At 35.4% G+C, this 26,491-nt stretch overlaps 1 protein-coding gene across 3 annotated transcripts; it reads right to left on the reverse strand.

Moving 5' to 3' along the window:
- Window positions 1-227: 227 nt before the first annotated feature.
- On the reverse strand, window positions 228-25,951 carry LOC130442491 (uncharacterized). Of its 3 annotated transcripts, none has more exons than XM_056776644.1 (10): window positions 25,809-25,935; window positions 21,801-22,021; window positions 19,001-19,057; window positions 9,770-9,945; window positions 8,494-8,625; window positions 7,652-7,705; window positions 7,408-7,597; window positions 5,712-5,826; window positions 4,803-4,990; window positions 228-4,215 (listed from the first exon to the last, which is right to left on the reverse strand). In XM_056776644.1, exons 2-10 carry the CDS (start codon window positions 21,997-21,999, stop codon window positions 3,998-4,000), a joined length of 1,329 nt encoding a protein of 442 aa, XP_056632622.1. In that variant the 5' UTR covers window positions 22,000-22,021; window positions 25,809-25,935; the 3' UTR covers window positions 228-3,997. The 3 variants fall into 3 exon arrangements, with proteins under 3 accessions (XP_056632622.1, XP_056632625.1, XP_056632624.1); XM_056776646.1 differs by having other exon boundaries at window positions 234-4,215; window positions 19,040-19,057; window positions 25,809-25,926; XM_056776647.1 differs by lacking the exon at window positions 19,001-19,057 and having other exon boundaries at window positions 25,809-25,951.
- Between the last annotated feature and the right edge of the window lie 540 nt (window positions 25,952-26,491).

The raw sequence follows: 26,491 nt of genomic DNA on the forward strand, positions 1-26,491 counted from the left end.
GCTCCTAAATGCCCTCACCAAAGAAGACTTCCAGCACTGCTTCGATCAATGGAAAAAACGTTTGGAAAGGTGTGTGACGCACTATGATGTGGAATCCCAAATTTCCTCAAGTTTATTTAACCTCTAAGCTGCCTTAAGATTGAGAACATGAGACAAATTGTATTATTATTTAATGTGTTGGCGATAATTTCAAATGTTTGGTTCTGCGGAAGGTAAAGAAAACAAACGTGTTTAAAAAAATTCTTTATATTCCTAAGTCTTTAAATACAATTTTAGTGATTGTAACTGTTATTGCTTTTGTTAACCTCATTAAAATCTGCACTAAAAGCATCTCATTTGTCATGTTTTTGTTTTGGACTGATATGTAGACTAATATTATGACATTTCAACCAGTACGCGTACGATGGATCATCTAAATCCCAATATCTTTGACAAGAACAAATCTCACTATTCCGAAGTAGCCGAAAATCATCTGAATCTCGAATTTTTGAGCTATCATCGATATATTCTACATATCTAATAACTTTGTCTATTTCGATCGATGAGTTCAGGATTTCTGTCCGAGTCTCTGCTGTGAATCGATGAACAGGTTTTGATGGATAAGTTGAAGATGCTTTAGATGAATTCGAGCAGGAATAGGGAATAGAAAACTGAGTTGTAGGTGTTCATTAGGCGACTCTAGATCCAGTATTTTGCTCTAGATATATTAGTGGGAGAAAGTACGAACTCATTAGATCGTGGAAGTAAACAAAATAGAAAGTAAAAACGTTTTTTCATCTCAAGCAGTCTCCTAAAGCGGAGGCAGACAACAACTCCTTCGTGGGATCCGAACCATTCTGCGGCATCAGCTAAAGAATAATGGAAAAAGCACTGGAAAACAAAGTGAATAGGAGCAAAACCGATTATTGGGATAACCTACAGGGGTTGAGACAACAAACACCTGAGGAACTTCAGATCGCTACACCTGGGAGAGTATGGAATAGCTAAGAGAGAGATGTATGATTGGAGATTGGAGGAATATGGGGAGATATAAATGATCCATACTTTGTTTATTAATATGCAAATTGAGACATCACAGATCATTTGTTCCATACTAGAGTTTGTATACAGAGTCAACAAAGTGGACAGAACACCGAATGTACGAATTTTATGAAATAAATTTTTTATCAAATTGTTATTTTTTGAAATATGATTTCATATTTTGAATGTATTCGTATTTTTTTGTTAGTAGATATGATAAATCTGAATTTATTGAGTTATAGTAGGTGTATGACTGTAATTATAATTTAAAATCCAAGCGACTTTTGAGGAGAATACCATCGACACCTGCACATAGGTACCAAAGATTATTTTGGGCATTGGAACACCAGCAAAATCGTAATGAATAGAGGAACGCGATAACCACAGATGTGTTTGGTTATAAGAAGTTAGTTGGTCGTAAATTATAAGACGAAAAAGAATGTGAATAAATATAATGATTATTTTGTGTGTTCAAGAAATTCCTCCTTTTTTGAAGAGGTCCAATTATGGTCTGGTAAGGAAGGGCAGATGTAAGGGATCAAGCCAACATACCGTCAAAATTTCATGCCCTTATAGGCACTTAGTTCATTTTTAATTTCGAGAAAATTCAATGAAACCGACAGTGTAAAAAATATTCCCGATCGTGGAAAAAAACAAACAGTCACTAATGAAGATAACGGATTTGGGCAATGTGATTATAAACGTACAGGAAAAATCTAAAAATTCAATTAAAAAACTTGACGATATTCTCATAAAATATTACACGTTTTTTGTTATAGACCAAATTTTAGCGTGAACGGATTTGTATATGTCATAATTGTGTGGAATAGCTAAAGAAATAATAAAATCGGACCTTTTTTCACGAGAGATACATTAGCGATAATAGGTATTGACAACTTTTGCTTTCTAATCGTATTAATCGGTTCTCAGAAGAAATATGCTGTCAGCAGGATAGTGCTGAGGTCACGGCAGATTAGTGCCAGACCTGGCTGCAAAAAGCAGCACTAGTACATCACCAAACGGGATTTGTGGCACTCTGTACAGGTCGGATATGAAAATGCCAGACGGTTTTCCCGGGCGAAAAAATTGACTGGAAGACCTCATGTGGTGCACTAGTGAAAACTCTTGGATCGTGGGGTCCGAACCTCAAATAAGAACGCTGTAATAAAGCCAGAAGATTTGGAGGTCGGAAAAGCCTCGCCAGAAGCGGAAAATTCATCAGAATAACCTCACGTGATACACGCGTCAAACTTTTTTACTCGACTTTTGGGGTCTTGACTAAGAGTGGTGTAATAACACCAGAAGTTTCACAAAAATAAGGAAAATCAACGTACTTGAGAAATGAACTTTTCGCCCTCGGCTCGAATGAAAATAATTTACTAACCATTAAAAAAAATGCGTCGAAATCGGATGATTTTTCGATTTTCTACAGCCAAAAAGCGAGGGGACCACGAAAGTATAAAATTATCATCTTGTATTAAATAAATATTTCACATAGTAAACCCGGCATCAGTAAATTTGAAAATATCATAAAAACTATGCATACAGGGTGCATTCAAAATATTACCGACATATGTCCAAAAACGCCATTGCGTAGTATATGAAATATACGAAAAATTTTCCATAAAAGGCATAATTTAACTATAAATTCAGTGTTCTCCGTCCATTTTGCCCGACTATGTAACATTAAAAAACCCTGAGTCAAGCTTAATAATTCAATTTAATATTTATAGTCCAGTCAATATAAGCTTTTGACTCTTCTTTTTCGAGCGCACACAAAATTGTACACACCTTTGTATTTTCAAATAAGTGATGCTTTGATATTTCGTTTTTTTTTTTTGACTAAATCAGGAATTTTTCGTAACTGGCCAATAAAATTGAATTTTATGCAAAATATTAGAATTATTCCATATTTTTGCTTATTTCATTCGAAAGCTAATGGAATTTACTAATTTTTCTGTTCTATGCAAAATTTTCGCTCGATCCACCGTTCTCAAGACGTTTTCTAAGGGATGATAATGATAATTTTCCCCTTATTTGGGCACTTTATTGAAGATATTTATTCCATTGGAAAAAGCAGCTCAAAATACATAGAAAGACTGGACTATTATACAAAACCGTGTAGCAATAAAAATGATTATTTAAATTATTCAACTGTATACACATCTAAAATTCCTAATTTATATATAAAACTCACGCAAGAGCTACTAATGATAGTTATTAAAAAGTTTTCACTTTGTTATTCGGACAAAACATATTTTTTATTTCATACTGTATCGTAAAACAAATTTTTACGTATCACATGGCATCGATGCCATAATTTTTCTACCCCTGATATGTATTAATAATGATCCGTGCCATTTTTTCCAAGATAAAACGGCCTTTTGTTCGATATATGTCGTCGAGATCTATGCGTGTGTGAAAATGCATCAGTTCGATCGAAAAACCTATCACAACCTATCCCAACCTTACAACAAATTACTAAATTTTCATTTTATCCATTGATTTTTCCACGCAAACTTTTCTCGGCATGACAGACAGTGTAATCGTTAGTGTTGGTGTAGTGTTAGTGTTCAGTCTCGTCGAAACGCGCGCCAGACAGCTTGCCAATGATCTGAAGATTAACCTCATTCAAGAATCTGCCCCTAAACTTTTCGATTGGGAGAGAAGCTGTGACAATAAGGAGATTCTACTGAGACTACTGTCGCCAGAAAGTTGTCATGTGTTCCTGTGGTCTGTTAAGGACATTGTCACCGATTGCAGAGAATAGTCTACCGCATACCAGCAGATCGATACGAAAACCAACCTCAAGGAGACATTTAACTGCCCGACAGAAATAAAGAAACTTCTTAACCAATTAAAATTTATGCTCAATTTTATAAATCACCCTGTAAATTATTAAAGGAGACTGGAACCTTTTTAGTAGACTCACGATATTATCTCTATAGTTTTAAAATTAGATTGGACCCATTTCGTATTAAAAGGTTTGTAACGGTCTAAATAATCCCGTATATCCCGTCAATCTTGCCCTTAGCGCAGGTAATATCAATGCGCAAACTGTCACGTCTTCTAATAGATTAGCGCATTCGCATAATAAAATGTACATTTTGTCGCCTTTCGGACTAAGAGATTTGTGCAGCGAAATTCGACGAAGGCCCGCTGCGTGGGGTAGATATCGGTAGATCATTCTTGCTCCTGAAATAAAAAAATTATTAAAATATACAGTTCTTCCAATATCAAACGCAGAAGAAAGTTATGAGAGGAATAAACACAAACCGTCAGTCCACGTGGACTCATCATCTCCACTGTTTACCAATTAAAACAACGAATCGTAGACATAAATGCACTTCTATTGGCCGGAGCTGTATGTACAAAATTTCTTCGAAATATTCCTGCCAGACTGCGTGCGATAAGCAGTGGCGTGGTTGAGTGAGATTTAGACAATTAGTCTCCAGAACTGAATAAAGAGGTTGTGGAATTTATAAGGAAAGTTTTAGCAGCAGCAGCTTTGGAAAAACTGTGTTTAAAATGTTCTCGAAGAAGAAGATGATTATGTGGTATCACCCTCTTTACAACCCCTCATAATTCGATCAAATAATGACTCTAGTTCGGACAATTTTTATTAATTTATATTAATAAAGATACTTTGGAATCGAACTGTTTTTTTTTTATTTTTTGTTTTATTTGCAAAGAATTTGTTTTAATTTATGGTTTTTTGGGATCATCCAAAGAAACAATATGTACAAAGATACAGGTAAATTATTTTATACATATATACACACCTGTCCAGTACAACCAGTTCCTTTCAAATTTTTCTCTATCGTCTCCTTCGAAAACTTTATACACAGATACGAGATACCCTGTAGATGTACTGTGCGTTTTTTGTAATGACATACCGATTTCGTGTACTGGCGGTCGACATATTGAAGCCACTTCGGTGTATAAATCGAGCGTATGTGCAGCTGTATATCTGAAATTTAAAAACAAAATGCAATTCCGTGCATAAACGAAATATTGCGTTACCATAGCAACGAACAATAACTTAGTAGAAGTGTAAGTGTAAAGTTTGACGTGTCCATCGACATTGGGAAAACCGAAAAATTGGAGTATCTAAAACATCATCAAGTACTACCTGTATTTAAAAGGGTTAAGAGATAAACAGATTTACGAAGAGATGCTTAATACCCTTGGTGATCAATGTCCTTGGTGAAAAATTGGTTTGTAAGCTTCAAAAGAAGTAAATTTTCCATTGAAGATGATGACCGATCTGGAAGGCCAGTTTCTGTGCTAATCCCCGAAAATATCGATGCAGTTCATGACGTGATTTTATCAGATCGTCCAATTTGGACTAAAACGTCAATTTGGACATGAGAAAAATTGCTGCAAAATGTTTGAATGTTGACCAAAGGCGTGCAAGCGTACAAACATCGCGTTCGATCCGTGCTCGATTTGAAAACTTCTTAAACCGAATTATTACTATGGATGAGATTTGGGTACATTTCTACGATCCAGAAACAAAGCAACAATCGATGGAATGGAGACAATCTGGTTCTCCAAGACCTAAGAGGTGTCGTGTCCAAAAAAATTGCTGGAAAAGTTCTTTGATGACTAGCATTTTAATAATTTTTCGTGATAACGAATTAGTAAGATTTGAAATTCACGTATTTTTATTTTCAATTAATTTAACTCACCTAGTAGTTCTTGGATCGAACTTGCTCAAACTGGCAGTGCGGAGATTATTGTAGAACATCACAGGATTGGTCTGAGACGTATTTATCACATAGTACGTTATGAATGGAAATTCGGCTGGAAATAAACAGAAAACACTTTTCCGTGCGCTAAATAAAAAAACTATTGAAATTAATTAAAAGAAAAAAACAATTATTTTATATAATTATTGTACTATTATTGCATTATTGCAGATCTTAATGCAGATTCTTTAGAACGGAAGATGTTACAACAAATAGTTCGCAGATGTTTTAATTTTCCTGATGGAATGTTTTAGACAAGTGAGAAGGATAAAGGAATTTTTGTGATACTCTTATTTTTCTTTGTATTGATCCTTTTATGCATCCTTCTGCTATGTTCAAAAAGCGCCATCCTCCGTGTCTTTTCAGAGTAACCAAGTCACCAACACGGTATGCAACAAGTTTCGGGACAGCGCTGATGGTACGGCATCCAACAACTCTTCAGCATTGATAACCGACTTCGTAACGTTGAAGATTTCATATTTTTGGCTGTTTCGAGAAAATAAACTAGAAGAATATCATCATTTACAGTTTCAACTTTTTTGACATCTCCCCAACAAATAAACACCAGCTCCAATACGTTTTTAGTTGTCTGGATTTTCTCCAGAGTAAATTTTTTAAAACTAACCCCCCATCCTAATTTTGTCACAAAATGTACCAAGTTCAAATAGTTTTTTTTGTAAAATTGATTTAATTTTTGTCAGATTTCTAGAAAATAAATACTTTTTAGGAAGAAAACAAAATATGAAAAAAAAAACCAAGTCCTGAAAGTTATCATTCAACGTATGTTACGAACTCATCTCCGCCCTGGAGCCCGGTCCTGCTTGGATAAAGTGAAATTCTAAAATGCGGCGGAGGCGCCTTCTTGGATGAATTACCCGGAATTCGTTTGATCTTTGTTTTTATATAACTTTTTTAACATTGTTTCTTTTGAATAATTTTTAGGAAAATTTTGTTTTGTAGCTTCACTTTTCTAAATTTTGGATACATAACGCGTTTTTTAAGCGTAGTTCCGTTTATAATAAATAGTCGTACTGAACAGGGCGAACCAGCAAAGTAATTGTAAAATTTAAATAAATTATTTGAGTTAGTTAAGTGATAATGACAAGTGAATTATTATAAGTAAGTGTAGTGTATAGTATTTAGATAAATTAAAAACGTGTCCATTAATGAGTCCCACGAATAAAAATCGTATAAATAAGATTCGAAGGGATGTTCTCTTAAAAAATTAATCGACGCAACATATTTTCGTCATCATCTTTCCCATCGCTTCTTCGCTCTGGCTACGCGGTACTCGTATTAAGACAAAGATAAGTTGCCAGTCTTCTGAGCTTTTTCAGTGAACAGAAGTGCAAGTTTTGAAGGGCGTAGGTCAATTGGTAGACCTGGGAAAAGGTGGTAGGAAAAAGTCGATGAAGACTCAATCAGTTTCCTGGAAAAACGCATTTGGAAGAGGATAACTCCGGACATAAATAGTTGAGGAAGAGAAATTGGAAAGGTCAAGGGACACAGCGGGCTGTGGCTTTATAGAGGAGTCATCTTTGTAAACTTCAGTTGTGTGAATTGAACCAAGTTTTACTCTATAACGTTTATTTCCAGTTACTCAAACATGGTCGCTAAAAAACATGAAATATCATACCATTCCTTTCCATATTGGCAAGTAACATTCCCGTAACCGCCGTTTTGGCTTGTGCTATGTCATTAACTAATTCCCCAGCTATTACCCTTTGCTTAAGTAGCGGTTGAACTAACGGGGACTCTAAAACGGGATCTACCGGCTCCAACGGACTCATTAAATGACATAAGACACATAACTTGGGATCGGGCACCTAAAATTATTATATTATAAATTATATTTGATAACGACGTCTCGAATACGTTACCTCCATAACATGTAGATTCCCTTTTTTATCTAGACTATTATTATTTACAGGTTTCTGTAATACAAAAAAAAAACCTTTTAGTCGAATTAGTATACAAGCTGTACGGGGAGTACGGGAATACATTCCATAATTTTCATATATATGACTGTCATAGAGGGCGCTAGTTAGACTTAGTTCAAGTAGTACTTTTTTGAGGTTAGATTTATTGATTAACATTTCAAGTGAACTCAAACATCATTAGGTTTTATTTAAATGTACTAGATTATGAGATATTCATTATATTGGCCCAAATATTTCATAGATTTAGTTTCTGGTCAACTGTAGATCGTCTACAAGTCGAATTGTTCGCTTCTGTATTGAGTCTCGAGCATCCTCAGGTTGTGCTTCGGAGCCGAGCTCCAAATGTGCCAGCAATACTCCAAAGTTTACCGAATCCAGGTTTTGTAGATGATTAGTTGCGGAGTATAAAGCTTTTTGGCCTTTAAGAAGTTTTTATTAAGCTAATTCAGCTACGCGACTATGCTAAGACATATTGCTCCTAGCCTCAATACCCAACAAGTTTTATTGCTGTGATTGTGACATTTTATGTCCAGATAGAACCAAATCCTAACCTGCGATGTCACCTTTTTTTTGTAAAAACAACAGTCTGGGTATTTGCTACAATGAACTCGATTAGATTGCTTCCAACTCACGCCAGAATGTTTCGAAGATCGGTATCGATGGTGGTGATCTGTTGCAGTCAATGGTACAGCTAGAACCCACTAAACGATTTCATGGTCTTATGGAGTAATTATGGAGTAAAGCAAAAGTTCGTTGGAAAAATGGTTTTGTTTTATACCTACTGGTATCGGAACTCCCGCAGGAAGAAACCTATCAAGACTATGGACTGGGATAATGAAGCAGTCCTTATCCAATTCAGATAGGGCCCGTTGAGCGTCTACATGGCTGCTTTCGTTTCCATAATTGAAATTCACCTTCAATAGAAAAACAAGTGTGAGTATTCCAATTTGTTTTAAGGAGTTGCATTGAAAAAAAAAAAACAATATTTCGCTCTTTTTATTCGACTGGAAAATTCTACTAGTATTGAAAAATAAAATTATTATTATTATCTTCGCTCTTTGTTAATTCAGAGTTCGATGTTGAATCCGAATTACTTTTTACGTAATTTTTAATGTAAATACAAATTTCAACTATTTCTATTATGTGAACGATTCAATAATTCAAGTTTAAGTCTACGGTGTTGCCATTAGTTATCATAAGAGAAGACCAGTTCCATAAATATTGCGTTACCATAGCCACGAACAATAAATTATTAGAAGTGTAAGTGTTAAAAGGCGTAATACCCTTGGTGATTAATGTATTTCGTGAAAAATTGAACTGCAAGCTTCAAAAGATTCCATTGAAAATGATGACCGATCGGGAAGGTGTTCATCATATAGTTCAATTTGGACATGACAAAAATCGCTGCAAAATGGATCCCCAAATGTTGACCAAAAGCGTGTAAGGGTAGATGGATGAAATTTGGGTACATTCTACCATACAGAAACGAAGCGAAAATCGATTTAATGCCGACACTGTAGTTCTCCAAGACCTAAGAAGTTTCGTGTCCAAAAATCTGCTGGAAAAGTTCTTGCTTCAGTTTTTTGGGATCGCCATGCTTTGGATAAGGGTTGAACAATAACTGGAGATTGCTATTCGACATTACTGATCACTCTAGGGGAGAAAATTAAAGAGAAAAGACGCGGAAAGCTATCCAAAGGTGTTTCGTTTCTGCAGGACAACGCCCCTGCGCCCAAATCTCATTTTGCCATGCAAAAAATTCGTGATTTAGGGTAGATTTGGCTCCGTCCGACTATCATCTCTTTCCTCAACTGAAAAAAAGTTTAGAAGGTCGTAAATTTTCTTCCAACGAGGAGATAATAAAAGCTGTGGAGGTCTGGTTTGCAGCATTTCTTTTGAAAGACAATATGTCGAGTAATAAAATATTTTGACATAGAAATTTTGTATGGTTCTATAGTAGATGGATGTGTTTAAACGACCATCGGATTTTCCGTAGCTCTCATCCGATTATCTATTTTACTGAGCGAATAATTATATGTTTTGAAACATGAAATTTACCTGTCGAGTGGGCGTAGCTTTCGTCGGCAATTGATTGGGCCACTTCATAAGAGACACCGACGGACTCCTCACCACCAAAGGTTGAGGTAAATCGGACTCCGTCATTGCGGGAGATATGGTCGACTGCATCGGCGGCGATTCACCCCCCGTTCCAGTCATAGGTCCGCACCGCGGCTCTGAAAAAAAAAATAAGAAACTGAAGAATCCCTCGAAACCCATCTGATCGACAAATCATTTATTTCTAGTTTTTCGGAGTATCTAATCTATTGATTAGTTCGCCAAACATACGTCTGAAAAGAGAGAGATCCGTTGTGGTGATTTTTGGAAAGGAAATGGCCCTGATATAGGAAAAATTTTCTTCTACAAGGCTAAAGTTGGAGCGATTGTTTTTGTCCTCCGGATGGGTGATTTTGAGTTGGTACTCTGCCAACTGTCGTGGGTAGAATGTCTCGACAAACTACTTTTGGTGAAGGGGCGATTACAGCTGCCCTGTCGTCGTCCAATTGGTGAACGGATTCCTCGGCTCGAACAAACATGTCGCCCTTTACCAGACAAATAATTTTCTTACCCTTACCGCGTTAATCTTTCGAGCTTCGTCAACGTTTTTGGCCAACGCTGGTTCTGAGCTCATCAGTGGCTGAAAAACATCTGGAAGAATCCGTCGAGAACAAAAAGAAAATAACAAGAATGTTACAAGGAGGTTGAAAGTACTGTAAAGTACAAAGATACTGTAAAGTACCGTTTTTCGGACACAAATTAATACTCTAAAGTACAATACAGTATGAGAAAAAAGGTGTTTTGCGTCATTAAGTGTTCAGCGTTCAGGTTCCGAGTCTATCAAACCGGAAAAAGGCGCTGTCGCGAAGAAATCCACACCAAAGTATGGAGTCATCAAATGTCACTCGTGCTTCAGAAGTGGGTTAATTATAGTGTTGGTAAAGGTGCTATTGAAGACGTTCCACTCGAGGATCTTTGGACATTTAATGCTTTAATTCTATTCCGTCCGATTTCCATGAAAATTTGCAATTAACCTTGACTTACCCTTATCTTCAAAATCCACCATTAATTGAATTAAACACATTGGATTACTTGGTAGTAGTTTATTTATATTAAATTGACTCTTTTTGTTTGTGTTCAACTCAAATATTCCGCATCCCAAATCTTCAAACCTTATAAATCATCCCTTATTTCGAAAAAACCCGAAAACAAAATTTTCATAGACGTATTTATTCTTTTTGATGATTTTTTTTATTCTAATTAGATATCTTTTTAGCTGTTTTGACTTGAACATTTAGTATTTATAATTTTCAACCCCTATAAATCATCCCTTATGACAGAAAAATCTGTATTTAGTTTTTTTGCCATATCTCGGTTAATTTTCAAGCAAATTAGTAACTCGAAACGTAGATTTGTAGGGAATTTTATAACCTATAAGTTTATAAACGTTTTAAATTTCTTAAAACTTTTATTTTTAAAAGGGCAACGTTTAAAGGGCTCGAAAATGGTATCAGTCAAATCTCAGTTGTTTTACAAGTTACAAAAAATTTGAAACGAGCAAAATGTTTGTTATTAAAAGGAATACTGACTTTTTGTTCTTCATCAATTTTTATGTATATCTTGTAGTTTTTTAAAAATTTCGAAAACGATTTCAGTTCGGCCATAAATTTCTTGATTTTCTTGCTAAAGAGTTCCGTTAAACATCATTTTAAAGCTTTTTAGAAGTACTTTGAAAAAGATTATATGAAATTACATCGAAAAGTTGATAGTTTTTCGGTTACTCGACGTTGAATATTAAAAAATGTTTATTCGATAAAAATATTCAACCTTCAATGAATCATAACTCGGTTCGTATTATGCCTAAAGCAAATTTAAAAAAACCAATCTCTTCGTTTTTTTATAAGCTTCATTTTTGTTTGTTATACTTTTTTTGATAAAATCAAAAATAAATGAGTTATTCGTGAAAAATTGATTAAAAACGTGTTTTTTTCGAGAAAAATTCAATTTTTCAATCGCGCATAACTAAAACACTATCGATTTTTGCAAAAAAAAATGCTATGAACATTTTTTGCTTAAAATTTCGTGGAAATCGGAGGTGAAAACCTCGTTAGCCTGGACAACTTATCCGAAGCGCAAATTTGTGTTGCTCGATTAAATTGGTTTTTTAAAAAAATATATAAACGATTTTAGTTCGGCCATAAATTTCTTGATTTTCTTGCTAAAGAGTTCCGTTAAACATCATTTTAAAGCTTTTTAGAAGTACTTTGAAAAAGATTATATGAAATTACATCGAAAAGTTGATAGTTTTTCGGTTACTCGACGTTAAATATTAAAAAATGTTTATTCGATAAAAATATTCAACCTTCAATGAATCATAACTCGGTTCGTATTATGCCTAAAGAAAATTTAAAAAAACCAATCTCTTCGTTTTTTTATAAGCTTCATTTTTGTTTCTCATACTTTTTTTGATAAAATCAAAAATAAATGAGTTATTCGTGAAAAATTGATTAAAAACGTGTTTTTTTCGAGAAAAATTCAATTTTTCAATCGCGCATAACCAAAACACTATCGATTTTTGCAAAAAAAATGCTATGAACATTTTTTGCTTAAAATTTCGTGGAAATCGTAGGTGAAAACCTCGTTAGCCTGGACAACTTATCCGAAGCGCAAATTTGTGTTGCTCGATTAAATTGGTTTTTTAAAAAAATATATAAACGATTTTAGTTCGGCCATAAATTTCTTGATTTTCTTGCTAAAGAGTTCCGTTAAACATCATTTTAAAGCTTTTTAGAAGTACTTTGAAAAAGATTATATGAAATTACATCGAAAAGTTGATAGTTTTTCGGTTACTCGACGTTAAATATTAAAAAATGTTTATTCGATAAAAATATTCAACCTTCAATGAATCATAACTCGGTTCGTATTATGCCTAAAGCAAATTTAAAAAAACCAATCTCTTCGTTTTTTTATAAGCTTCATTTTTGTTTCATATACTTTTTTTGATAAAATCAAAAATAAATGAGTTATTCGTGAAAAATTGATTAAAAACGTGTTTTTTTCGAGAAAAATTCAATTTTTCAATCGCGCATAACTAAAACACTATCGATTTTTGCAAAAAAAATGCTATGAACATTTTTTGCTTAAAATTTCGTGGAAATTGGAGGTGAAAACTACTAATCCGAAGCGCAAATTTGTGTTGCTCGATTAAATTGGTTTAAAAAAAAAAAAATATATAAACGATTTTATTTCGGCCATAACTTTCTTGGTTTTCTTGCTAAAGAGTTCCGTTAAACATCATTTTAAAGCTTTTTAGAAGTACTTTGAAAAAGATTATATGAAATTACATCGAAAAGTTGATAGTTTTTCGGTTACTCGACGTTGAATATTAAAAAATGTTTATTCGATAAAAATATTCAACCTTCAATGAATCATAACTCGGTTCGTATTATGCCTAAAGAAAATTTAAAAAAACCAATCTCTTCGTTTTTTTATAAGCTTCATTTTTGTTTCTCATACTTTTTTTGATAAAATCAAAAATAAATGAGTTATTCGTGAAAAATTGATTAAAAACGTGTTTGTTTCGAGAAAAATTCAATTTTTCAATCGCGCATAACCAAAACACTATCGATTTTTGCAAAAAAAATGCTATGAACATTTTTTGCTTAAAATTTCGTGGAAATCGGAGGTGAAAACCTCGTTAGCCTGGACAACTTATCCGAAGCGCAAATTTGTGTTGCTCGATTAAATTGGTTTAAAAAAAAAAAAAATATAAACGATTTTAGTTCGGCCATAACTTTCTTGGTTTTCTTGCTAAAGAGTTCCGTTAAACATCATTTTAAAGCTTTTTAGAAGTACTTTGAAAAAGATTATATGAAATTACATCGAAAAGTTGATAGTTTTTCGGTTACTCGACGTTGAATATTAAAAAATGTTTATTCGATAAAAATATTCAACCTTCAATGAATCATAACTCGGTTCGTATTATGCCTAAAGAAAATTTAAAAAAACCAATCTCTTCGTTTTTTTATAAGCTTCATTTTTGTTTCTCATACTTTTTTTGATAAAATCAAAAATAAATGAGTTATTCGTGAAAAATTGATTAAAAACGTGTTTTTTTCGAGAAAAATTCAATTTTTCAATCGCGCATGACTAAAACACTATCGATTTTTGCAAAAAAAAATGCTATGAACATTTTTTGCTTAAAATTTCGTGGAAATCGGAGGTGAAAACCTCGTTAGCCTGGACAACTTATCCGAAGCGCAAATTTGTGTTGCTCGATTAAATTGGTTTAAAAAAAAAAAAATATATAAACGATTTTATTTCGGCCATAACTTTCTTGGTTTTCTTGCTAAAGAGTTCCGTTAGACACCATTTTAAAGCTTTTTAGAAGTACTTTGAAAAAGATTATATGAAATTACATCGAAAAGTTGATAGTTTTTCGGTTACTCGACGTTGAATATTAAAAAATGTTTATTCGATAAAAATATTCAACCTTCAATGAATCATAACTCGGTTCGTATTATGCCTAAAGAAAATTTAAAAAAACCAATCTCTTCGTTTTTTTATAAGCTTCATTTTTGTTTCTCATACTTTTTTTGATAAAATCAAAAATAAATGAGTTATTCGTGAAAAATTGATTAAAAACGTGTTTTTTTCGAGAAAAATTCAATTTTTCAATCGCGCATAACTAAAACACTATCGATTTTTGCAAAAAAAATGCTATGAACATTTTTTGCTTAAAATTTCGTGGAAATCGGAGGTGAAAACTACTAATCCGAAGCGCAAATTTGTGTTGCTCGATTAAATTGGTTTTTTAAAAAAATATATAAACGATTTTAGTTCGGCCATAACTTTCTTGATTTTCTTGCTAAATAGTTCCGTTAAACATCATTTTAAAGCTTTTTAGAAGTACTTTGAAAAAGATTATATGAAATTACATCGAAAAGTTAATAGTTTTTCAGTTACTCGACGTTGAATATTAAAAAATGTTTATTCGATAAAAATATTCAACCTTCAATGAATCATAACTCGGTTCGTATTATGCCTAAAGAAAATTTAAAAAAACCAATCTCTTCGTTTTTTTATAAGCTTCATTTTTGTTTCTCATACTTTTTTTGATAAAATCAAAAATAAATGAGTTATTCGTGAAAAATTGATTAAAAACGTGTTTTTTTCGAGAAAAATTCAATTTTTCAATCGCGCATAACTAAAACACTATCGATTTTTGCAAAAAAAATGCTATGAACATTTTTTGCTTAAAATTTCGTGGAAATCGGAGGTGAAAACCTCGTTAGCCTGGACAACTTATCCGAAGCGCAAATTTGTGTTGCTCGATTAAATTGGTTTTTAAAAAAAAATATTGTCTCCGGCTAAAATTAGATAATGAAAATAATACAAACTCAAAATAAAATGAATAATGTGATGAAACGTAAGAAAAGTAAACCTTCATTCGAGTCATGTGTTTGTAGGTAACAAATCTTCAACAATTAACCACAATTTCGCATATATTTGACCGAGCCAAAAATAAACGATTCAGACCGACAGGAATGTATAAATACGAATTCGGCACTAAAAATAAACGCACTGTCAACATCAACGTCATCACAACACTACATTATTTTAATATATTTTTTTGTATGAATACAATAGCCGATGCCACAATGATATTAAAGTTTTCATACCTGCCACGTTTTGCGTATTTTACGAAGCTGTGATCTAAAATTGGATGCTCCAATCCAACTTAACCAGCATACTACAATTTTACGACGTATTTTATCACTGTGTCTATATTCGTAAATTTAAGCAAAACTACCGCAAGCCAAAGTATTTACACACTATTTTGTATATATATATAAATACAAGGTCTGGGCCGTGTCCTTCACGTTTATCTATAATAATCCCATTCCCCAATTATTTAATTCAATTATCTATTATAAAAGATTACGCGACTCGATGAAAAAGTTGTGTACAAAAACGAAAATAAAATAGTTTTCTTTTTTTCTCTAACCTACAAAATTTTTTGGCGCCAAAAGGCTGTTTAGATGCTTGTGGGAAGGAAGGGAACGCGACGTCGTCACCGGTTTAGTTCCAGTAACCATCTGGCAGGTGAATTCTGAGGTCTACCAGCGACAGACAGCATCTCTCACCTACAGAATTTTTTTGGCGCCAAAAGGCTGTTTAGATGCTTGTGGGAAGGAAGGGAACGCGACGTCGTCACCGGTTTAGTTCCAGTAACCATCTGGCAGGTGATTTCTGAGGTCTGCAAGCGACAGACAGCATCAGATTGATCCGGCAAACACGTTAAATGGTGAAAGCGATCATTCTGACCAAGATGATCTCAGAAAAGACAAAATAACAGTTTAGCATTGCAATCCTAAACATTATAATTCGTCCACCTGGTGGTGTGAGAGTTTCCGCAGTGCAAAGTCACCAGTTTTTCCCTGACTCTATGATCGAGTCTATAATACGATTCACAAATCTTTATTTAGATCGAATCGAGATTGTCGACAGACTGATTCAGCGGAAATTTATAAATAGTTTTCTTTTTTCTCTAGATTTCTGGATTTTCTCTAGCCTACAAAATTTTTTGGCGCCAAAAGGTTGTTTAGATGATTGTGGGACGGAAGGGAACGCGACGTCGTCATCGGTTTAGTTCCAGTAACCATCTGGCAGGTGATTTCTGAGGTCTACCAGCGACAGACAGCATCTCTCACCTACAGAATTTTTTTGGCGCTAAAAGGCTGTTTAGATGCTTGTGGGAAGGAAGGGAACGCGACGTCGTCATCGGTTTAGTTCCAGTAACCATCTGGCAGGTGAATTCTGAGGTCTACCAGCGACAGACAGCATCTCTCACCTACAAAATTTTTTGGCGCCAAAAGGCTGTTTAGATGCTTGTGGGAAGGAAGGGAACGCGACGTCGTCATCGGTTTAGTTCCAGTAACCATCTGGCAGGTGAATTCTGAGGTCTACCAGCGACAGACAGCATCTCTCACCTACAGAATTTTTTTGGCGCCAAAAGGCTGTTTAGATGCTTGTGGGAAGGAAGGGAACGCGACGTCGTCATCGGTTTAGTTCCAGTAACCATCTGGCAGGTGAATTCTGAGGTCTACCAGCGACAGACAGCATCTCTCACCTACAAAATTTTTTGGCGCCAAAAGGCTGTTTAGATGCTTGTGGGAAGGAAGGGAACGCGACGTCGTCACCGGTTTAGTTCCAGTAACCATCTGGCAGGTGATTTCTGAGGTCTACCAGCGACAGACAGCATCTCTCACCTACAGAATTTTTTTGGCGCCAAAAGGCTGTTTAGATGATTGTGGGAAGGAAGGGAACGCGACGTCGTCACCGGTTTAGTTCCAGTAACCATCTGGCAGGTGATTTCTGAGGTCTACTAGCGACAGACAGCATCAGATTGATCCGGCAAACACGTTAAATGGTGAAAGCGATCATTCTGACCAAGATGATCTCAGAAAAGACAAAATAACAGTTTAGCATTGCAATCCTAAACATTATAATTCGTCCACCTGGTGGTGCGAGAGTTTCCGCAGTGCAATGTCACCAGTTGATTGCTGGAACCTTTTTTTACAATAGAAATCTTTATTTAGATCGAATCGAGATTGTCGACAGACTGATTCAGCAGAAATTTATTCCTTATTAGGATTACTTTACAATGCTGGGCTAAAAGAAAGCTCTTCGATTTGACAATCTCGATGACAGAAAGGTGTAAAGGAAACTATCAAGTAGAGGAATAAACTACCATCGACGAGATGCTTGAACCTTTCCCGCGGGCGCTGTAAATTTAGGCAATAAATACGAATTACAGTTTGTATCAATTAGAGAAAAATATTTACCTTTTCATCACGGAATTCTTGGGATGGAAATCAATGCATTAGATGCTACAAGACTAAGTCCAAACCTCTGAATTATATAACGGGTAATTTACCAGATGTTGGTACAGATTATGGAGTTCTTTTTTTGGTAAAAGGCCGAAAAACTAGGGGCGACCAAGGCTTTTATTTGTCTTTTCATGTGAACACGAAAACACTTGCATATCGAGTTAGTTCTAGAACTTGGGACCGCAGCCTTTTCAGCAGCTTTTAACAGATCCATTAATAGAAGAAGACAGCCTTGTAATGTTTACTCAGACAACTACATTTGGCGGCTTCTGAGAAGCAGGGATAAAGAGTATAAAATCTCATTTGAAGCGGATTTTGGTTAACAAATCTTCAACTTTTAAGGATTTCAGTACGTTGTTGACTCGGATAGAAACGTATCTTCGGCGATGCCATCTGAATTTGACTTTTTCGACAGAAACTCCAATCTATTGGCTGAACGAATTGCAGCTTATTAAGGACGACGAAACTCCTCCTCTTTATTGGCACTTAGGATGAGTGGCATCAACCCATCCGAGGACCGATGGAGTTACCCGAGTGGTGATAGGTTAAAGTGCGTTTTGAAACAAATTTGAGAATGAAAAAGATTAAGGGGTTTCGCATTGACAGCATTGACGGCGTTCGTACGTGTTTTATAGACGCGGAAAAGGCGTTCGATCGAATACAACTGGTAAACCTTCTATACAACAGGCAAATCTCATAATTAAATCATAAAAACCATCGAAAACATTTGCCAGAGAAACAAAATACAGGCCAAAACTACCGAAGGAACTCCTGTAAACAATGGTATTCGACGAGCACTCAAAGGGGAACAAAGTCGTCAAGATGATGCTGATCTGATTGCAAAAAACGAAGATGACCTAACAGAGATTACTATTAAAATTCAACACAAAGTTTAAAAATGAAGATATCTGCAGCAAAAACGACAAGGTGATAAGCGAGGACATTAGAAGATTGACAACGTAACCAAATGGATATTGGGAAGAAAGAAAGACCGGAACGAATACATAGATAACGACAGAATGGTCAAAATTGCTAGAGGTAAGTCGCCCTTAGAGCGGCGAACCGTTGGAAGATCCCGCAAGATATGGATACTGTTAGCTCGAGACCAGCAATGGGGGTGTTCTATCGTGTAGTTTATATTTTTGTTTCAGCCTTTCATTTCCTCGGTGAAATTCCAAGGAGTAGGCAGATTGAGACCTTGGAATCGGATCACTTCTTACCAAACAACGAATAACGACCTTCTCTTGACAATTTGTAACAATTAGTTAAATTCAAAAGGTGCAATTAATACAAGCAAACACGAACATTCAAATTAGTTTGTCAAACAATCGTTCTGACAGACCTGTGTGCAATATAGCTCTTTGCATTCTTTGGGCATTACCTGTTGAATCGAGCGAACCTGTAAAAGATGGAGGATATAATAGAATTTTGATAATCAAATGGTACTTAAACGAAAAAGTGCCACCTTAACTATTAAACGTAATATTTGAATAGTTTATATTCGATAATCTACAAGATCAAATCGATGATGATTCAAAATGTTATATTATAACTCGTAGAGTGAAAATATTTTCGAATTATTAGAAACACGCCCTTAAGAGGGAGGAAATTTCAAAAAAAATCTCTGGAACTGCTCCTCCCTTATTTATAATTCTAATATAACGTTAAAAATAGTTGTCCACGTGCCGTTTTTGATTGTGCACGCTGCTTTGAAAGCTAGTACGTCAATTAAAAAAAATGTACTTGAAAATAAAGTCAAAAATGTAAAAAAATTGAATACCTTAAAGAACCGTAAGTGATAATCATAGTGAACACACTGTTTTTATTATAAGGCCCCGGTCAAAAACGAAAAATGTAAAATAGATAAAATTAAATTACAAATTACTCCCTGTTTTATTCGGATTTAGCCCCCTGTAACTATTTCTTGTTTCCAAACCTAAAGAAATGTCTCGGCGATTTAACGCGATGGAATTATTTCGAAAAATATACAAAAATTGGGATAACGTTGGACAAAGAGTCGAGGAACTACGTTGGTAAATAAAAACCCGTACTTAATTAAAAATTTCACAGATTTATTCACTTCACATATTATTCCTACTGTTTCCACCTACTCGATTGTGATTTCATTTCCAAAACACGAAATGTAAACCTACAATTCTACAATTTGTGTTTAAAGTGCAATTTTGAAGCTCGTAAAGACAAATAATTTTATGTGGCGCTTGAGGGACAAGGGGAAAACATGATATCTCAAAAATTACATGCGTTTTAAGCTTTGCGCACCATGTGCTCGATCGGGTGCTCAATTGCGCAACTGGATAATAAAATATTAGATTGTTTGTCTCAGTATTTTACAAACAATAAGGTAGTACGTGCTTTAGATAAGAAGACAAACGAAACAGCAGCAACAGCAACTAATAATCAATAAAGAAATCAAAAAAAAATTCACTTTTGGTAACCGTACATTCAAAATACAAATCTACTTACAGTTCGTTATGAATTTATTTCTTTGATTATTCAGTGAATTATGAGTAATGCTTTGTTATGAGTACAATAGTGTAACAGATGGTAACACACCCCGGATCAAAAGATATCGACGAAACAACCCCCTTAATAACTTAAAACCAAGCTAGAAAACGGTTATCCGAAGTATTTATAGATATTCCGGTAAAAGTATCGAAAATTCCGCCCCGGAAACGGTTCACAAACGATGCCCAAGTCAGTCGGAACACAAAACAGAAACAGAACTTAACCTAACCTAACCAAATTCACGTTTTAATAAGGAATTCCAAGGGATTAATTTTTTGCGTAATGTTGTTTATCTACACTTTTGAATGATTCACTGATACTGTTAATTACATATTGTAATGCGGACCTGGACAAGTTATTTACTATTCAGTTCGCGGTAGGGCGTCTCTTATCGTATCTCTAACAGCGTGTCCACAAAAAAGAACTTTGAGGCCCCACCAACAAACAGAAAATACAGAGGGAGACTGACGCTAATATAGAGAGAAGATTGGTGCAGCAAAGAGGATGGTGTTCGATGCTGAAGGAAGTCGAAGCCTCCCTGTACGGCTGTAGCGCTAGTGATGATGATATGCAATCGAATACATTCGTTTTTAATCAAAAATATTCAATATACGCTTGTTTATAATTCCTGTCACTTTGCTTGGCTCTGAATTATTCATTGAAAAAGCATACAGATAATTCAATAATTAATTGGAGTTCACTTGAAGTGAAAGTGTAGAAAACTGCCACTATTCTCAAAGTGGAAGATGATTGGCCTATCAGAAGACTGGTAACTTATCTAGTATCTAGTATCTTTACTGAAATCAGACCGGAAACCAGCCCAAGATGAAGTAATAATGAAGAAAAACAAGATTTATCAAATGAAGTAACAAAAACTTTTACTTATGTTAAATAAATACTGAAGAAGTCATAACTGTTTGTATTTACTGGAATCAGACCGGAAAGCAGCCCAATTTGCTGCACCAATACGATTTGTTTCAATATATTCATTCTGTAGCTCTGTTTGGTAAAAACGCCGGAAGACCTCATAGTTTTACTTTCTTTTTTTTACATTGTAGATCACTACGAGGATTTTTCCTAGTGCCCAAGGAATACCGTTTTTGACCTGGTGTCCATATTAACTCAACCTCTTCAAGGTCAGAAATATGAGGTAATAATGCAGAAAAACAAACTTTATCAAATAAAGTAACAGAAACGTTGACAAATTTGACGTTCTATTTTTTTAATTTATGTCAAAAGAGGCAGAATAAAATGAAGTATCAGTCCTATTCTCCAAATGTGGCAACCAGCGATTATTTAATAATTCAAAGAGATCGATGGATCGATGGAAAGAATTGGTTATTCCTAATGAGGAATAAAATTTTTTTTTGTAAGTGTAAGGATCAAAGAAGCAAAGGGATCTGCCAGTATAGTTTCAAATTTTCTCTTTTCAATTCAGTTTATTCCAGAGGTTATAACTAATCCTGTATCAATTTGAGCTAGTGATGAATTTTCGAAAAAATCCCAGAAAGAAACCTATTTTATCGACAATATTTTTTAATTTCGGTTGAAATATTACTGTGTGGCGTGTTTAAGCCAGTGTGCATTTATTTATGTGTCTAAATGTGGTAAATTACCATCTTCGTCAGCGGCACCAAAGCTACAACGAGGTGGACTGAAAAATAAGTGTGTCCTGTAGTGGTGCTCCTCCATTGCGGTGTAACCTTGTTCTCGACTCCTTTTGCTAGTATGTCGACAAACGCTGATCTTGTTTCCTTTGATGGCCGCCACTCCGGCTTTCTGTTCCCCGAAGGTCTTCCTAAACATTAGATTCATTGTGGCAGTTGAGTATCACTACCTAGAACAATAATAAAAAATTCAAAATTAAGTACGTCACGTGCTCGAAAATTATATTTTTTCCTGTCTCTGTTGACAGGAAACAAATTCAAGTTGCATTGCCTTTAAATTAAAATTACAATTATCCAATGTGGATTGCATCAATGACACATTCCTTAAACTATTCGGTACCATAGTCAAATTTTCTGTACTTGATCGCAAATCTGGTGTCATTTCAACACTACCACCAATCAATTCCTTAGCAATTTCTGTCTCGAGTGGCACCGATCCATCAACATTTCCTTCGGCGACCAACCACCTTTCGAGTCATCGAGTCTTCCCAAGATTTAACTGAAAGTTTGACCATTAAATAAACTTCATCGGGATCATTATATAAAATTATTTTAATCATTGAATGATTCGATTCGATTCTTGATGCCTTTTGTTGTGCCAATTTCGAGAAATAAACCAGTAACACCATCTTCGGGGAACACCTGCATGTTTTTTCATCCTTCAATTCATGAATCCTGGATACGCGGTTTCGTAAATTTTCCGCGATTTAGCTGACAATACTTTTTGTAAAGTTTCTTCAGCTACTTCTACTAATTCCGGTGGATTCAAATACAACTTCTAAACAACCAATTAGATCATAAAATTAAATTGACAGATTTAATAATGTATATCCTAACCGAAACAAGATATACTGTTAGGAAATTAGTAAAAAAGTTCAACGAAACTGATTCGGTAAAAGGTTTATCCAGATCGCAGGAAAACTGCATCGACTGATAACAAATCTTTAGATGTTTGTGTCCTAATAGAAGACGATTTATGTACTAGACAAATATCCAGGGAAAATGATATTTCGGAAAAACGTTGTAATGTTTTTAAGAAATGTTATATTTTACAATAAGGCCACTGTATTAATGGAAACGTAAATCGGCATAATTGTAGATGCTGGTCACGTAACGATCCTCGTTACATGCGTGAATCTCAATATCCCGAAAAACTGAATGTATGGGCGGAATTTTTAGACAATAACTATATAAAAAAAGACATATTTGGCTACAACAAGATGGTGTCTCATCTCACTATGCGTGTGCGGTGAGGCAATAACTAAATAATGTGTTTCCCAGAGGATTATAAGGCGTGGTTTTATCCTTTAGACTATTTCCTGTGGGGGTCACTTAAAAAACATCGTTTATTAAACAAAACCTGCCAATATTCAGGAATTAAAAGATAGGATTGTCACAGATTGTTTTGAAGTAAATGGACAACAGTTTGAGCATCTGCTGTAAGCGCTAAAACTTATAAAAATCGTACAAGACGTTCCCGAGATAATTGAGGCGTTCCATACTAACTACTCATAGTTTTCATTATAATTAATTATCAGTATTCATAGTTCATAGTTGGGTTAGTAAGTGGTCAAAGATAATTGAAAATTTGATGAGGCATCTTAGCTTAAACCTTTTGATATTATTAGGCAAACTTCAAGGCTCACCCTAGTGCTTAAACCTCGCACATGCGAGTGCTGTCCAATTGCACTTTAGTTTTGACTTTCACTACAGCTCCATGCGCAAGGAGTTTAACAATTGAAGCGTATATCCAGTGGAGTCCAAATATGACTCGAAAGTCCAGAAGCGTTCATTAGACTCGAAAGTCCAGAAGCGTTCATAAGACTCGAAAGTGCAGAAGCGTTCATAAGAGTCGAAAGTCCAGAAGCGTTCATTAGACTCAAAAGTCCAGAAGTGCGCAAAAGACTCGAAAGTCCAGAAGCGTTCATAAGGCTCGAAAGTCCAGAAGCGTTCATTAGACTCAAAAGTCCAGAAGTGCGCAAAAGACTCGAAAGTCCAGAAACGTTCATTAGACTCAAAAGTCCAGAAATGCGCAAAAAACTCGAAAGTCCAGAAGCGTTCATTAGACTCAAAAGTCCAGAAATGCGCAAAAGACTCGAAAGTCCAGAAGCGTTCATAAGACTCGAAAGTCCAGAAATGCGCAAAAGACTCGAAAGTCCAGAAGCGTTCATTAGACTCAAAAGTCCAGAAATGCGCAAAAGACTCGAAAGTCCAGAAGCGTTCATTAGACTCGAAAGTCCAGAAGCGTTCATTAGACTCAAAAGTCCAGAAGCGTTCATTAGACTCAAAAGTCCAGAAGTGCGCAAAAGACTCGAAAGTGCAGAAGCGTTCATAAGAGTCGAAAGTCCAGAAGCGTTCATTAGACTCAAAAGTCCAGAAGTGCGCAAAAGACTCGAAAGTCCAGAAGCGTTCATAAGGCTCGAAAGTCCAGAAGCGTTCATTAGACTCAAAAGTCCAGAAGTGCGCAAAAGACTCGAAAGTCCAGAAGCGTTCATAAGACTCGAAAGTGCAGAAGCGTTCATAAGAGTCGAAAGTCCAGAAGCGTTCATAAGACTCGAAAGTGCAGAAGCGTTCATAAGAGTAGAAAGTCCAGAAGCGTTCATTAGACTCAAAAGTCCAGAAGCGTTCATAAGACTCGAAAGTCCAGAAGCGTTCATAAGACTCGAAAGTCCAGAAGCGTTCATAAGACTCGAAAGTGCAGAAGCGTTCATTAGACTCAAAAGTCCAGAAGCGTTCATAAGACTCGAAAGTCCAGAAGCGTTCATAAGACTCGAAAGTCCAGAAGCGTTCATAAGAGTCGAAAGTCCAGAAGCGTTCATAAGACTCGAAAGTGCAGAAGCGTTCATAAGAGTCGAAAGTCCAGAAGTGCGCAAAAGACTCGAAAGTCCAGAAGCGTTCATTAGACTCGAAAGTCCAGAAGCGTTCATAAGACTCGAAAGTCCAGAAGCGTTCATAAGACTCGAAAGTCCAGAAGCGTTCATAAGAGTCGAAAGTCCAGAAGCGTTCATAAGACTCGAAAGTGCAGAAGCGTTCATAAGACTCGAAAGTGCAGAAGCGTTCATTAGACTCAAAAGTCCAGAAGTGCGCAAAAGACTCGAAAGTCCAGAAGCGTTCATTAGACTCGAAAGTCCAGAAGCGTTCATTAGACTCAAAAGTCCAGAAGTGCGCAAAAGACTCGAAAGTCCAGAAGCGTTCATTAGACTCGAAAGTCCAGAAGCGTTCATTAGACTCAAAAGTCCAGAAGCGTTCATTAGACTCGAAAGTCCAGAAGCGTTCATTAGACTCGAAAGTCCAGAAGCGTTCATTAGACTCAAAAGTTCAGAAGTGCGCAAAAGACTCGAAAGTCTAAAATCGTGGAAAAACTCGAAAGTCCAGAAGCGTTCAAAGATTCAAAAGTCCAAGAAGTGCGCATAAGACTGGAAAGTCCAGAAGCGTTCTAAAATCTCGGAAAGTCCAGAAGTGCGCATAAGATTCGAAAGTCCAAAATCGTGGAAAGACTCGAAAGTCCAGAAGCGTTCAAAAGTCTCGAAAGTGCAGAAGTGCGCATAAGATTCGAAAGTCTCGAAAGTGCAGAAGTGCGCATAAGATTCGAAAGTCTAAAATCATGGAAAGACTCGAAAGTCCAGAAGTTTGCATAAGACTCGAAAGTCCAGAGGTGTGCATAAGACTCGATGTTAAGGAACGATGATCAAACAGATTCCTGCATGCATAGTGGAACATATTGGACTGAATTGTCAACGTGAATATAAACATTCGTTATTTAGGATCGTCGTAATAATTATGACTGTTTAGTTTAGCGTATACAGTCGTATACTTGTACATAATATTGGTTCCGTTCAGTGTTCGAAATATGAATTATAAGTACCTACATTACAGACATCACGAACTCGTCACATTATTTAAAAGCACTCGTGCCGCATAAATACACAATTCTGAGAAATATCAATAATACGATACCTTGACGTAGTTCTAATATAATTAGAAATGACAAATTGTTTCATTAAGGCTAAAGTTGATCGGTCAAAATACGAAAAAACGGCTCGCGCGTATTCACTACTTTTGTCTCCGTTCCGAGTTTGCGACTAAAGCATGAAAAAGCTGAAATTTTTTCCTTCAACGCCAGCAACGTCGACGGCATCCTATTTATAAAAGGTGCGCGAAGAGTGTTGTATACATACAGGAATCTAACAGAGGTCTCTGTGGGTAAATGTATAGGTCAGCTGTTTACTACTACAAATGCAGGTGTATATTGATTTGGTTGTTCTGATTTTCTACTTTCACCCAATTTTCAAGGTTAAATCAGGATCGGAATTAGGAAAAACATTTGCGTGGTCCGGCTCGCGGGATACCCGTTAACTGCACTTTTTTAAATTTTCGAAAAACGAAGAAAAACTTTATTTTTATCTTTTAAAACTAATGGCGTTTGAATTTAATCTATGTTTTTTCACTATCATGAAAAAAAAATGTAAAAAATGTTTCACTTAATGGGCTTCTGCAGTGTTCCGAGCCCATTTTTAGCAATATTTAGTTTTTTAAAGTATAAGTAGGATGTTCAGTAATAAAAACACATAAACAACTTTTATTAATTTTTGGCACTACTCGTGTTCGTACACCCTGTCAACATTAGACAACGTTTTTGT

This window comes from Diorhabda sublineata, chromosome 4 (genome assembly GCF_026230105.1).
Source record: "Diorhabda sublineata isolate icDioSubl1.1 chromosome 4, icDioSubl1.1, whole genome shotgun sequence".
Taxonomy (NCBI): domain Eukaryota; kingdom Metazoa; phylum Arthropoda; class Insecta; order Coleoptera; family Chrysomelidae; genus Diorhabda; species Diorhabda sublineata.

What these genes read in the sequence shown, in the direction of transcription:
- LOC130442491 (XM_056776644.1), bottom strand. Translation starts at nt 21,999, where the DNA reads ATGAATCTAATGTTTAGGAAGACCTTCGGGGAACAGAAAGCCGGAGTG. An exon ending in TGGTGCCGCTGACGAAGATG is followed by an intron (nt 19,058 to 21,800) that starts GTAATTTACCAC and finishes CATCTTTTACAG; the next exon opens with GTTCGCTCGATTCAACAGGT. An exon ending in TTCGATCCAAGAACTACTAG is followed by an intron (nt 4,991 to 5,711) that starts GTGAGTTAAATT and finishes TTTAAATTTCAG; the next exon opens with ATATACAGCTGCACATACGC.